Source organism: Pipistrellus hanaki, assembly GCF_964339955.1.
Source record: "Pipistrellus hanaki genome assembly, chromosome: 11".
NCBI lineage: Eukaryota > Metazoa > Chordata > Mammalia > Chiroptera > Vespertilionidae > Pipistrellus > Pipistrellus hanaki.
Window position 1 is genome coordinate 17,455,288 of NC_140513.1, and position 14,325 is coordinate 17,469,612.

At 40.6% G+C, this 14,325-nt stretch overlaps 1 protein-coding gene across 1 annotated transcript in view; it reads left to right on the forward strand.

The window, feature by feature from the left end:
* ELP1 (elongator acetyltransferase complex subunit 1) overlaps positions 1-13,206 on the forward strand; it is a 58,965-nt gene extending 45,759 nt beyond the window's left edge. The window contains exons 29-37 of the mRNA XM_084899291.1: positions 913-974; positions 2,098-2,160; positions 2,515-2,575; positions 3,908-4,021; positions 4,568-4,679; positions 5,970-6,097; positions 6,524-6,675; positions 8,584-8,659; positions 11,685-13,206. Of these exons, the coding sequence (XP_084755417.1) occupies positions 913-974; positions 2,098-2,160; positions 2,515-2,575; positions 3,908-4,021; positions 4,568-4,679; positions 5,970-6,097; positions 6,524-6,675; positions 8,584-8,659; positions 11,685-11,752 (836 nt within the window). The 3' untranslated portion in view covers positions 11,753-13,206. The remainder of the gene's footprint in view (positions 1-912; positions 975-2,097; positions 2,161-2,514; positions 2,576-3,907; positions 4,022-4,567; positions 4,680-5,969; positions 6,098-6,523; positions 6,676-8,583; positions 8,660-11,684) is intronic.
* Positions 13,207-14,325: the final 1,119 nt, after the last annotated feature.

The window sequence follows — 14,325 nt, forward strand, 5'->3', positions numbered from 1 at the left end:
CTTAGTTTGCATTTACCTTATGGTGAACACCTAGACCTCTAGATGTTTAGTGGAAAATGGTGGGGAACACAGTGGCCAGAAATATTTGAGAAATATTATATGGTAATATTTGAGAAATGTTATATGGCAGAGTTGTTTCATGTGCACATTTACTTTATTAATTTACATGAGCCAGCAAAAGAAAGAAAAGATAGGTGACTCTGTTTTTGTCAGTCATAATGTGGCCAGGAGTTAGCATGAGATGGGAGGCATGAATCTGCCAGCCCCTTAGTCAGCTTCTGGTCTTATGTGCCTCTCATAGTGTGATTATCTCCACTGGGCTGACTATGATTCTAGGATCTATAATAAAAACAACACTGCATGACCCCAAGCATAAGCCAACTAGCTCCACCTAGTGTTCAACCAAGCAAATAGCAATTTTTTCCAATAGGAGGACAAAATGGATTAGTGTGAGTTACTAGGTCAGCTTCCCTTATCCATGCCTTTGTAAGTTAATTTAATGTCTTTTTCATGGCTAATTTTAATTATACATGATTTTCACACCTCATGCTAAATTTAGATTATAACTTCCATTCAAGATAAACTCCATGGTATTCCTGCCTCTTTCTCTTAAAGAAATTCACAAAGTATATAGTTTGATACATAATGAAGAGATATTAATTAAATACTTTAGCAGAAAAATTTTGTTTAACTTTGTTATTATCCTCTGGAACAGTCAGCACTTAGGAAAATGCTGTTTTAAAGCAGTTTGATTGGAATGTATACTTGTATTCTGTAGAATTCAATCTCCAGTTTGTATGAAGCTATATTTACTTAAATAGTACTACCCAAAACCATTTCACCTTGGGTTTTGGTAGAACTGTTGTTCTTAGCAAGCCAACTGTGGTCAAATGCTTCTTGTTACCTTTGCAGGAAAGCTAGTTGAGCAGAGTAAGCACAGTGAGGCGGCCACAGTTTTGGAACAGTATGCCCAGGTAAGCTCACTCTATCCTTTCTAAAAGTGCCCCGCTATCAAGCAAAGACTTACAGATCATGAAAATTTGAAAAACTATGGTAGGCCCTGGCCAAGGAGCCCAGTTGGTTAGAGCATCGCCCCGATATGCCAAGGTTTTTGGTTTAATTCCTAGTCAGAGCACATAAAAGAATCAACCAGTGAATACATAAATAAGTGGAACAACAAATTGATATTCTCTTCTCTCTCTTTCTCCTTTCTCCTCTCTCTCTTAAATCAATCGGTAATTTTTTTTTATTGTGATAAAAAAGAACAACAGTGGATAATTAGGATGTTCAGAGATAGTTTGCCCTAATGTCTCCCATCTTGACTTGGAAATCTAAATTCAATATATCTCTATATGAGTGCTCGTATGTAGAATACCCGAGAGCTCTACTATAATATGTTCTAGTGGTGTGACCTTGGTAGAAAGTGCTAAATTAAATCTCAAGGGAGTCGTACTTTTTATGTTAATTTGGCAAAATAGAGTAAGGAAGAATCATTCTCAAACAAGGTGATTGACTTTAAATACCTTTTTGGTTTTTACACTCATGCTCTCTCTTAGAAATATTTCTTTTACTTCAGCAGATTTTTATCTCAATACAGTACACACATATGTAAGCCAAACATCCTACTATGTCCCTTTGTGAACCTGTGGTGTGGGCCTGTTACTGTGGCACATGCCAGCTGATCCAGAGGGGTCTGTCTTGGAAGAAAAATTTTATTTTATCTTTTTAAATAAATTATATTATGCACCCTGATGAGGGATCAAGCCTGCACCTAGGTATGTGCCCTGACCCAGAATTGAAACCATTTTAGTGCACAGGATGACGCTCTAACCAACTGAGCCCTGGCCAGGGCGAAGTGGGCCTTTTTAGCAGACCTGTTTGGTGGGTTTGATGCTTGGGGAAATAGGATATGATACTCACCTTGTGCTCTTTGCAGAATGCATGCCCTCCTTTGTGTTTCGGATCAATATGTACTGAGCATGAGCTCTAGGCCAGGCCAGGGATAGAACTGGGACCGGAGGATAGCTGGGGAGGCAGAAGGGCTTCTGACATGCTTGCTCCCTTAACCTGCTGTTTGTCTTAATGTCCCTTTGCCAGGATTATGAAGAAGCTGTGCTCTTGCTGTTAGAAGGAGCTGCCTGGGAAGATGCTCTGAGACTGGTAGGGGAATGTTTGCAGCCCTCCCAGCATTAGGTGCTGAGCAGAAAAGAGCAGGAGTGCAGGGGGGATGGTCAGCCCCAGTGCCTTCCCTCTGAGCTCGTGAAGTGAATTGATAGTTCAGTTCCCACTCTAAGGACAAGTGTTAAACCATGTAAAAATTTATTCTTGATGTCGGGAATTAGTTACTCCTCTAAGTGTGAAATATTGCGGTATTCTACTGAAATGAGTTGCATTTCCAGTGGTTGTCTTATAGGAGGCTCACTCCTCTGAAGTGATCCACTTCTTTCTTAAGTGTCTGAACTCTCTGGCAACTTGAATGTATCCTGCCTGAAATTACTGTCTGTTTCCTCTTAGGTTTACAAGTATAACAGGCTGGATATTATAGAAACCAACGTAAAGCCTTCCATTTTAGAAGGTGAGGGTTCCATTTAAATAGATTTTCTCATTTGGAAGTGGAGGGGTGATGTGGGAGAGCGTTTCTGGTGTTATTACATCCTTGGCTCATGTGTCAAATGGGGTCCGTCAGAATTCTCCTCTGGTGTATTACTCACATCTGACCAGGGCTTTTCACAGGCTAACCAGTTAGGTGGTAGCACATGAAATATTTGAAGGTGAAAAGTCTGTGATAAGATAGGAGTGAGAACCTTTGCATTTGGGAGTAGATGATTATCTTGAAAGGAATAGTATTGTATGAATACACAATTTCCACATTTAATCATTATATTGTGTTTATATTAGGTAATATTAGATAATGTCTTTATTCTTAAGAAAGAGCTGCTGAAGTATTAAGAAGGGGTCATATCTGCAACTTATTCTTAAAAGATTCTACAAAAATAATGGTAAGAGAGAGAGTGTAAAAACTGGAAGCCCAAGATATGGCAAAATGTTAAGAATTGGTAAATTGAGGTTCTGGGTAGGATTTATGTATGTATATTGAACTATTGCAACTTTTCTGTAGGTTTGGATTTTTTTCAAAATGAAAATAAGAACTTTCGCAAATGAGGTTGCTGGTTTCTAGAGGGCAGATATGTGTTTCCAGGGGTAGAGTACTCTGGTGTCACTGCAACCCTCCCAAGCTCAGCTGGAAAGGACATCAGCTTGACTGATGGAAATCTTTGGAATTTCCAGCGCTGCCATATTTAGTGCAGTCTAGGTGTAAGTAAGGCCTAGTCTTCCTGACATTGACATGTGTTGACGTTCCTACCCAGCCTGCTCCCTCCTCCCATTCTAATTAAAACGAGGAGGGTTCTCTCTGTACCATTCACTTTGGGTACCTGGATTCGGGTACTGAGGCACCCTTCCTGAGCCCACAGCATCCATTAGCCAGCTCTTATTTAAACTGTCCCCACTGTTGAGAACGTAGGAAAACGCTGACAGTTCATCTTCATGGGCCGCACACCTGTGTTTGGGAAGCATGTCAGTGACTTTCCTCCTGTTTGTTAATAGCTTCCTGTGCTCCTTTTGTTTGCCAGGTCTGTTTTGGGTTAGGTATCAAGTCTGTTCAGGTGATTTTGAATGTTTAGTAGTAAGAGTATTCTAGGATGATGTCGATGAGTTCTAAGATCTGGAATCTCAGTTTGGTTCATTCTCTTAAAACGGGGAGGGTTAATACTCACTAGGAAAAAAATCTTCCTTGGAAAACCTAGTAACCTATTTCTTTTTGGTAAATTCCAGCTCTCACCTTTCCCCTCTAGTTTTCTCTGTGCTTAAGCATGATGCTGAAATTATTTTTCATCTTCACCCTCAGCCCAGAAAAACTACATGGCTTTTCTAGACTCTCAGACAACCACTTTCAGTCACCATAAAAAACGTTTACTGGTGGTTCGAGAGCTCAAGGAGCAAGCGCAGCGTGTCTATCTGGGTGAGTGTTACATGGAAACCCTCGGTGCTGGGATGGGAGGGGTGGACAACATCATCACGCTTTGTCTTGGCTGCTTATTGTGTCTCCTGCGGTGTGGGTACTGTGTCGTGGGGAGTCTAAGCCTCTGTGAAAATCCTTGGGGGCTGTGTATCGGGGTGTGTGTGTGTGTGTGTGTGTGTGTGTGTGTGTGTGTGTGGAGGGCTTGGGAGCAGCACCAAGCACGAATGGGAAGAACTGTGCCAAACCTTCCCCTCATCCCACCCAGCCAGAGTGTTAGACCACTGTGTTTTATAAAATAAGTCTTCTCATTTCTAAAAGTTCCTTTGCTGTAATAAAAAGGAAGAAAAGACTAAAGCGGTTTGGCACTGGTGTACTGGTATATAGTAATAATTGTATTTAATATTATCTCACTTCATTTTGAGATCAACTTTGTAATAATTTTCATCCATCCTTAGCTATGCCCTGGTTAACTATAACCCACCTACCCCACTGAAGGTAAACCCACATTAGCAGGAAGTTTTCATTCTGCATCTGGTCCTTTTCTAGATGATGAGGCGTCCCGCGGTCAACAGTCTGACCTCTACTCTGAAACTAGCAGTGTCATGAACGGCAGTGACATGAGTGGCAGATATTCCCACAGCAACTCCAGGATATCAGCGTATGTATCATGCTTACCCATCACACCCACCGTACTCTGGGCAATGGAGAAAGTCCAAGTAAATGGGTTGGTTTCTACCAGGATGTTGCTGCAGGAGCCGGAGGTCATTCAAGGCCATGTGGAAGTTGTGCAAGGCCTGTCCCAGCACATCCAATAGGTTAGACTTGGTGTTCACACGTTTCCGCTGCAGCTTCATGGCCTGTGTGCTCACCCAGTGCCCACACAGACCTCACACTGCATATCAATTTATAAACATCTGATTTTATTCACTCAATAAATACTATGTGACTATAATGGGTGGGCTCTGAAAAAATAAAAAATATTATAAAGAAAAAAGATTGTAGTCTTCAGTTCAAACTCAGGATTGGAAGAGGAAATAAATATATCATCATATTTTTACTCAGTGTAGCAATTTGTTACTGATCACCTATATGCTAGTTGTAGTGAAGATTGCAGAAAACTTTTAAGGAGATCGGAGTTATAACAGTTAGAGCCTTACTTGGGAGACTGAACAATGCAAGATGATATAATTCAACTGAATTGATCAGAAACTGTAAGAAAGGCGACTAGAACTGGGCATTTAAAAGTTGGGGTGAGCCCAGCTCGTGTGACTCAAGAGGTTGATCGTCAGCCTATGAACCAGGAGGCAGGTCATGGTTCCATTCCTGGTCAGGGCACATGCCTGGTTGCAGGCTCAATACCCAGGAGGTGGTGTACAGGAGGCAGCTGATCAATTATGTTTTTTCACCATTGACGTTTCTATTTCTCTCTTCCTCTCCTTTCCTCTCTGAAATCAATACAAATACATTTGGGGGGAAAAAGTTGGACTGGGAGAGCCCCAGACAAAAGAAATGGCATATTGATGACCCAAGGCAGGAAGGACTATTGGATTTGTATAGATTTTATTATGTTCAAATTTTAAGTTTTATCTTGTTGCCTTTAAATTTTTTATTATAAAATTCAAGTTCAGTGTTCTGTATATTGTTTAGCTCTTATTATCAGATGTGACCTCATTTTCGTCTGTATTTCAAAGAAAGCATCAGGCCAGATAATACTTTTTAGGATTTTTCTTATTCCTGCCTGTAAGACTTGCCAAGTTTTGTGGGTTTTTTTTTTTTTTTTTTTTTTTTTTTTTTTTAAATCACTTTTCACACCTCATCACCATTTCTCCCAAGTACAGATACCATCTGTAGGTGCCTGGTTTCTCAGAAAGTTAGTGGCCAACATGAACATTTTAATATGTTCGGCACAAGAAGAGCCCTTTATAAACAGCCCTCTAATTCCTAACAGGCGGTCATCGAAGAATCGCCGTAAGGCCGAGCGGAAGAAGCACAGCCTCAAAGAAGGAAACCCCCTGGAGGAGCTGGCCCTTTTGGAGGCTTTAAATGAAGTGGTGCAGGGCATTGAAAAATTGAAAGGTATCTGCTCAATACTGACTGACAGCTCCTGCCCACAGACAGACAGTCAGTGGACAGCACAGACAGACAGAATTTCTCCAACTAGAGGAACGAGCAAAACTGTCAACAGGAAGTGTCATTTTAGGGCACATTCCTGAAACAGCCCTTCCTAGCCGGTCCCCAAAAGCCTCCTTCCTTCTATTGGCATCCCGGTGCCTGAGCTGGGAGAGCTGAGCACTGAGGCAAGGTGAAGGCTGCGGGACCCTGCTTCCTGCCAGGGCCCTTAGTGTGTGTGTTCCTGTTGTAGTAGATGTGTCGAATGACTCCCGCTTTGGGGAAGAGAGAAGAAAATGTGGGAGATGGCAGCTGTAATGTGATGTTAAATGTGTTTTATATGAGAGAGAAACTGTGGACACCACTGAACTCGCCCTCACGTTTCTGTCCTAGATGAAATACACTGCATTTTAAAGGTGCTCTTTCTCTTCGAGTTCGATGAGCAAGGAAGAGAATTGCAGAAGGCCTTCGAAGATACCCTGAAGCTAATGGAGAAGTCCCTTCCAGAAATTTGGACTCTCAGCCACCAGCACTCAGTTACACCTGTAAGTTTTCCTCAAAGATAGAAGGTGCATTTTTTCATCATTTCACAGGTTATGTCACTCACACAATCTCTTACAAGTCAAAGCAAAAGACTTTGCTGTCCTTAAAACATACTTTGCCACAGCTCAGTTATCTGAGACTTCTGTTGAAGCGATCGCTAAGATTTTGTTTGACTGTACAGCAACTGTTACACTGTGGCTGAAGTTGTGTTCCCTTTTATTTCTCCTCTCTGCATGGAACACTGTCCTGCTGAATGTGGGACAGTCAGACAGTTGCCCCTGGCCTTCGATGAACTTGGAGTTGGGGGTGAGGAGTGTTCGGACTTAGGGGTGGTATCAGAGTTCTCTAAAGGAAGCCCATACAACTGCTCTTCTTTTTGTTTGATATTAAATCTGACTTGTTAACTTCTGATTATGCTGAGGGGTGTTTGTGTGCCACCAAGAATGACAGTAACCGTGGGAAGCTGCTGACAGAGCAAAAGGGAGAGTTTGGGGTTGTTAGGATTTAGAGGTTTGCAGGCTGGGCCCTGCTGAGCTGGTTCCTGACCTCTGGGAGGAGGGTGCCAGCCAGCTAGGGCTGGTATTTCTGAGGGGGCATACGATGCTAGTTCTCTGTATGGAAATGAACTGACACGAATGAGCAGCTGCTGATGGTGTATAGCTACTGTGGAGTGAAAGGAAGCGGACAAAGGAGCAGATTCCTCCTCCCTCCAGCCCTGCTCTCTCCCTCTGGTGGGAGCAGCTGACAAGGGAGTGTCTTCTCAAGTTCCCAGCCCAGCAGTGTATGGAAGGGTGGGTTTGGGGCTCTGAGAGAGGCTGGTAGAAACACACCAGTGCACTGGGCCTCGACTCCTCAAAAGGGATAGTACTTCCCTGTACACCTTATGATATGTTTTGAATGTTAAATAAGAGGAGAGATGTAAAAGCATTTTACAAACCATAAAAATAAAAGCAACTAAAATCATTACCCTCACAAATATTTGGATTTACTATAATAGGTATTTCCTAGAAGAAATGTGATCACCTTTAAAACTAGTGATTTCAAAGCTACTAGCAGTTTATAATGCTTCTCTTTCCCTCTCTCCCCTCCCCTCCCCTATTCAGATCATACTAACTTCTAAGTCACCAACTTGATGAGTTTCTTAGGAAAAGTGACCAGGCATATTGTGGTTTGGTTTTGGTTGTTAAAGTATGGTAATGGCATAAGTGCAGGATACCATAAGTCACATGGGGGTGCTTGGAGCATGTCATTGCTGTTTAGGGTGCCTTCCACCAGGGGGCGCTGCCTGCACTTCATTTACCCTGCAGAACTGAGTGGAGGCAAACGGGGGTGGGGGAGGGGCATGCACACCCTCAGGCTTGTGCAGCTCTGGAAGTCCCTTGTTTACCTTGAACACATGTAGCCTTTTTCCTCTGTCCCAATGGTATGCACCTTTTTATCTTATTGTAAGAATTCCCACAAATCTCTGAGTACAATTTGATACTGTGTATTCTATAGCTTTTTGTACTATTCCCTCTCCCTCAGAGTCAGACTTGCTCATGTGAAAGAATCAGTCGCATATTGTAGATTTTCTTTCCTTTCTCTTTAGCAAGAGAAAACAACCAAACTTAATACAGACATATGTATGGGAACCCCGCACACGTGAGAGTCAGACTCCACATGAAGTGAAGTACCTAAATTTTCTTTTCTTTAACCCATTATTACCTTGTTCTTCTGGTAGAAAGGAGATATAGAGGTCTGAGTTGAAAATGGAGAAACAGGTGAATTAAAATCACATAGGAAAGAGAATTACTGTATTTGCTACTATCCAATGAAAATGACGGGCTATTTCCTGCTGGCAGAGGTCTGGCCTTTTGCAGTTGTCAGAAGTATAAGGTCATCTTTGCTGATACAGTCTACTTTCTGCTTAGGTTCTGGGACCCAATTCTACTTCCAACAGTATCATGGCTTCTTATCAACAACAGAAGACTTCAGCTCCTGTTCTTGGTTAGTATTTTACCCTCTGAATTATTACAGTACTAAGCAGGAGTATCTTTCTGTATGTGTTGAGAATTCAACAGTTTAAGGTGAGAATCTAAGACTGCATCTTTAGTAAAATGAGTTTAATGCGTCTAATGGTGAGAAGCTGGGGGGGTGGGGAATCCAACATGACTTTAATGTATAGTGTTATTTTCAGTGTTCTCTTGTACACTTGTCAGTACAGTGGCTTATTCTTGCCTACACCAGCATACCACAGTTGAAGTTGGTGTCTAAACGATTGAATTTACACATACAGTTTAAAATTCTCCTGAATCATAATTTTTGGCGATAGGAGTTTCACAGTTGCAATTTTGGGATGTTTTCATAATCCTTAAGAGCTGAACCTTCTGGATCATCTTTAGGATTGACAGTGTAATTTGAAAGCAAATCCGAAGACCATTAACATTGCATGTGGATTTCCTGTTTACTTATACCTAAAATGTTTTGTTTGATGGGGGGAGGTGATTCTCAGTTAGATTACATATTCATCAAAGTTAAAACTCCTAAAGGCTTTCTTTTGAAAGTTGAATGGAAACGTTTGACAGGTCAATTTGGTACCTGAATATTTGCCTTTCAGGTGCATTAATCAAGAATACCAGTCTCTTAGCTTTGAAAGGTTAGAGATATGTGTAGAATGGCAGTTTTCACTATTTATATTTTCTAGCATGTGAGAGGCAGCAGTCTGAAATTTTTCAATTAAATGCCAAACTATAATAGCATTTTTATGACATTTGAAGTAGCCTGTGAGAGTTCAAATTAAGTTTAACTTTAATGACTTATGCTGCTACCGGGAATAAACCACTAACTACCTTTCATCCCAGCTAAGCACATGTATATGGATAGTACCATGCATTCCCTGCAAGCTGCTTTTGGTATCAATCCCAAAGCATACTTATTTCTGAGGTGCTACCAATTAATTCATCTTAGACCTGAGGCAGGTTAATAATTACTTAGTTTGTACTGTGACTAAGACAGTTGTAATTTCTGTCCCGTTTTCCTTCTTGCCGGCCTGATGCTGACCTGCAGGTGGTCACGTCAGTCACCCCTGGAGTAGTCTAGGTGGCTCCTTGCAGAGCACCTCCTTTCCAGCTGAGCAGTTTGAAGCTCCTCATTATCTTTGTACGTATTATCTATGTCCTTGTGGCTACAAGAATTTGTAGGAAGAGAGAAGATGAACTATCGATACTCACAAAAGTAGTTTCACTCAGATATTTGTCAGTGAGTCCTCTCCGGCTAACAGTACTAGTTAAGTACATTCATACATCCCAGTGGGATCAGTGGGCATTTTCTCTGATTGTTCATGTTTGCAACGCAGTATAACATCATGCAGATCGATTGCAAGTGTTGCAAAAATTCATGATTTTATAAAATGGATTCAAGTGTTATTGGAGTGCTTAAGTCCTAATCTAGTTGGACTTGTTAAAATTGATAACAAAATAAGTACTTCAAGTGAAAGTGATTTGACTCTCAAATAATTAAGAGAAGTCCTTGGAAAAATTGATAAAGCCCTCGGTGTATCTTTGTAAAAGTTACTGTGAAATTCAAACATGAAAGTCATCATGTCCTGCTGTCATACACTTTGTCAGTGTAATTATTTACCTCCAGATTCAGTACTTGGTATTTATTGTTAGTTAAGTTTAGGAATCAAATATTATTGAAATGCCTAAGTTTTTAATAAGGTAGAATATATTTTCATAACTTTTTTTCTTTAAGAAACAGATAAAATCTAGGTCAAAGTTTATTAATCACTATTTAATATGACATTATGGGCCTTATTGACAGTGGACTTATTTAAGTAGCCTTTCCCAATATCTATTCTTAAATGAGTAAAACCTCCTTTAGTCTTTGTATCTATATAGTTTTTGTTTGGGGGGGGAGTAAAGAGCAGCAATTGTATGTGAAATTATAAAAGTGATATGATTAGTAGAGAAAGTCTGGATTGTACAGAAAAGTATGTTAAAGAAAATTAAAATTTGATGATTTCTAGTCATATGTATGCATACATATATTTGTGTATAATATGAAACCATGTTTTTAAAAACTTTCTTGAGCATTTTTCTCATATTGTTAAATATTTTTTAAAATAAGTTTTAATGTCTGAATGGCTCATATGTGCAGACTGTTGGAAGTTTATAATGAATCCTGCTAAGATAGAACGTCTTTTAATGGACATGTTTCTCATATCTCTGCTTCCTGTATATAATTCATACTTAGATAATAGATTCCACAAATCTAACTGGAAAAGGTCTGGGAGTTTTATCTAACAATGACAATGCTCCCTCACCCATTTCCCCCCCCCCCCCACTTTTTCTAAGTAGGGACATTTTTATCAATTAGTGTGCTTGTAGAATTTTTTTTATTTTATTTTTTAATATATTTTATTGATTTTTTACAGAGAGGGTAGAGAGTTAGAAACATCGATGAGAGAGAATCATCAATCAGCTGCCTTTTGCACACCCCCTACTGGGGATGTGCCGCAACCAAGGTACATGCCCTTGATCGGAATCGAACCCGGGATCTTTTAGTCCGCAAGCCAACTCTCTATCCACTGAGCCAAACCGGTTTCGGCTGTAGAATTTTTTTTAACGTAAAGTATTTTCTGACCAGTATCTTTACTTATTGAATACATGCCCCATGTTTCTTTGCTCTTACAGTAGAGGTAAATTTTACATAGAGTAAAATGTACAGATTTTAGATGGATATAGTCTGATGGGATTTAATAGATTATAATATGGCCTTGTGACCACCACCCATTTGAAATGTAAGACATTCTTTCACTTGGAATCACTCGGTGGACATTTTTCTGCTATTCCCCCATGTGCCTGGAGTTGTAATGGAATCCCCGCTGCGTTTGCTCTGATCGAGGTTGGAAGGTAACAGCAACATTAACTTGTTTCTGATGGTCGCCTTGTAGTGGCCCAGTTTTACAGTTACTGCCTCAGCTCCTGCCACCAAGAAAGTGTCCTGTCACCATCTCTCTCCTTTGTACTAGATGCGGAGTTTTTGATACCGCCGATGATCAACAAAAGAACCCAGTGGAAACTGAGCCTGTTGGAGTGACGGCTCCTTTTGGGAGGGCTCGGCAGAGAAGACGTTTTCTTTCCACCCCTCAGTCCTCCAGGCCTGGCTGCCGAGAACCGGGAAGAGGAAGACTCTGATCTACCTTCGCATTGCCGAGAGCTGCTCGTGCAGCAGACCTCTGCACACACCACACAATTGTTTTCTTTTATTTTGCATAAAACTTTTCGTTTTAATTCACTAAACTTTAATCTTTAGTCAATATAGCATCATTTTGTAAGGTTTAGTGTTCTTTTATTTAGTGCTGCTTGAGAGCATATTTCTGGTATTTATGATAAACAGGAGCTGGGGTTTCATGCCCAGTTGCAGGTCTAAGTCATATTGGGACCTCAGACAAGTCACATAATTAATTTGTGCCTCAGTTCATCCGGAATAATGTTTCATGGTTTCTACCTCAAACATGTGAAGAAATGTTTTTATATTGCTTTATGTTCCTCGAGGAGAACATTGTACATCAACAATATGGCTGTTCGTGCTACCATCAGTTAGTCACATTTCGTCACTTCAGTGTTTTTTTTTACCTTGTCCTAAAGCAGAATTTTCCTGGCTAACCTGTTATTTTGCAGTATCTTACCTGATTATGTGCTCCCAGTTATAACTGGGATAAGCCTTCCATCACTACAGTGTCCACAAGGACTATTTTCACTGCCTGTGAATTTTCTGCCAGAGACTTAGCAGAACAGAGTGGAATTTCTGAAACACATCATGCAATTTGTTATGGTGAACAGTGTTCATCAGATGGCATGCACGATTGTGAGTTACTCCTTTTCTCCAAACACTGCTACTTTTAACAAAATGTTTTTGTCAGTGTCTCTAGACCATTTCATTTTTTTCCCCCCCTGTATGGTACCTAACTGACCTCTTCTTTTAGTTATTTTCTTTGAAAGTAATGAGAGTATTTTCTCTTTTTGGTCAGTCTAGAGAATGCTCATGTCATCTTGATGCTAGTTTTGGGGCTCGTAGGTAAGATTAAAAATTTCTTCCATGCCTTTAGTGCCAGACCCAGATCTTCATCACTATACACTAACTGGAAATGCTGCTTTTGATTCTGAGTATAGGTATATCCAGAATTAGAATTTCAGACTTTTCTTAATATAACAAAATGTTAGCTGTAGAATCTAGGTGTGTTCCCTGTGTAATTCAACTTTTCCATGTGTCTGAAAATTTTCACAAATAAAACTAAAAAGAAGAGATAAAGATATGTATATCCTGCTTAGGAAAAACTGGCTTTTTGGTTCATACCTATATGGATTTGCTGTAATTAAGTTCCCAACACTGAAAGGCTAAAAGTGCTTTGTGGCTTCCCTTTGGCATGGATAAATGAGCATGATAACTGCTATGGCATTTTAATAACTTTCAGTGCTCTTGGTATGGGTAATAGTAAAAGGACTTGCTGATGGATTGAAAATACAAGTAAATGTGTCTTGATAATGGTGTGATTTCGTGGATGGTCAGTTTTCTTAAAATAATGTAGTGAAGCATCAAGAAAGGAACTTGTGTGAATTCTTTCAATTCAGTTTACTATCAATTACTATCTCTCATCGGAGAAAGATGGAATTTTGTTCACTTTGAGAAGTAGCAGGCAGGAGCAGACCTTCCAAAGTAAAGGCAAAGTTGGGGAAGAATGCAGTATGGGAAAAGGAGGAACTCCTGGGAGTGGTGAATGCCTCCTTCTGGGGAAGGATTCCGTGAAGTTTTAGAAAAGAGTATATAGCTCTTCCCCCCCCAAAGCAAGTTCATGTCACAACCCGGGTTTGTGCCCTGACTAGAAATTGAACCCACAACTTTTTTGTGTGGTTTACAGAATGATACCCCAGCCAACTGAACCACCTGGCCTGGACAGCCTTGGCACTTTGGACACTTTGGGACATTTCATTCTTTGTTGTAGGGTGCTGTCCTGCACATTGTGGGGTGTTTAAACAAATCCCTGGCCTCTACTCTCATTGCCAGTATTTCATACTCCCCACTCCTATTATGACAACCAAAAACATCTTTAGATATTGCCAATGTCCCCTGGGGGTTAAAATTGCCCCTATTTGAGAACCACTAATCTAAGATAATTTTCAAATACTTAGTAAAAGTATTCACCTCTTTCATATATATATATTTTATTGATTTCAGAGAGGAAGGAAGAGGGAGAGGAAATTAGAAACATCAATGATGAGAGAGAATCATTGATCGGCTGCCTCCTGCAAGCCCCCCACTAGGGATTGAACCCACAACCTGGGCCTATGCCCTTGACTGGAATTGAACCTGGGACCTATCAGTTTGCAGGCCAATGCTCTATCCACTGAGCAAAACTGGCTAGGGCAAAAATTCACCTCATTATGAGTATTCTTTTTTTCTACAAGGCTGATTGTGTAAGGATCAAGTGAGGGAAGTCTTTGGAAAAGACTGCAGGTGTTTAGCCTTACATCTTTTCATTTTAAAATACAGCATAATGTTTAGGCCTAGGGAGGCCTGCAGAGTCCTATCCTCCATAGCTACCTCCCCTGCCTCCCCATCATCAGGACCCTCACTGTCCAGGGTTCTTGACTCTTGTTCCTAGACCCTTA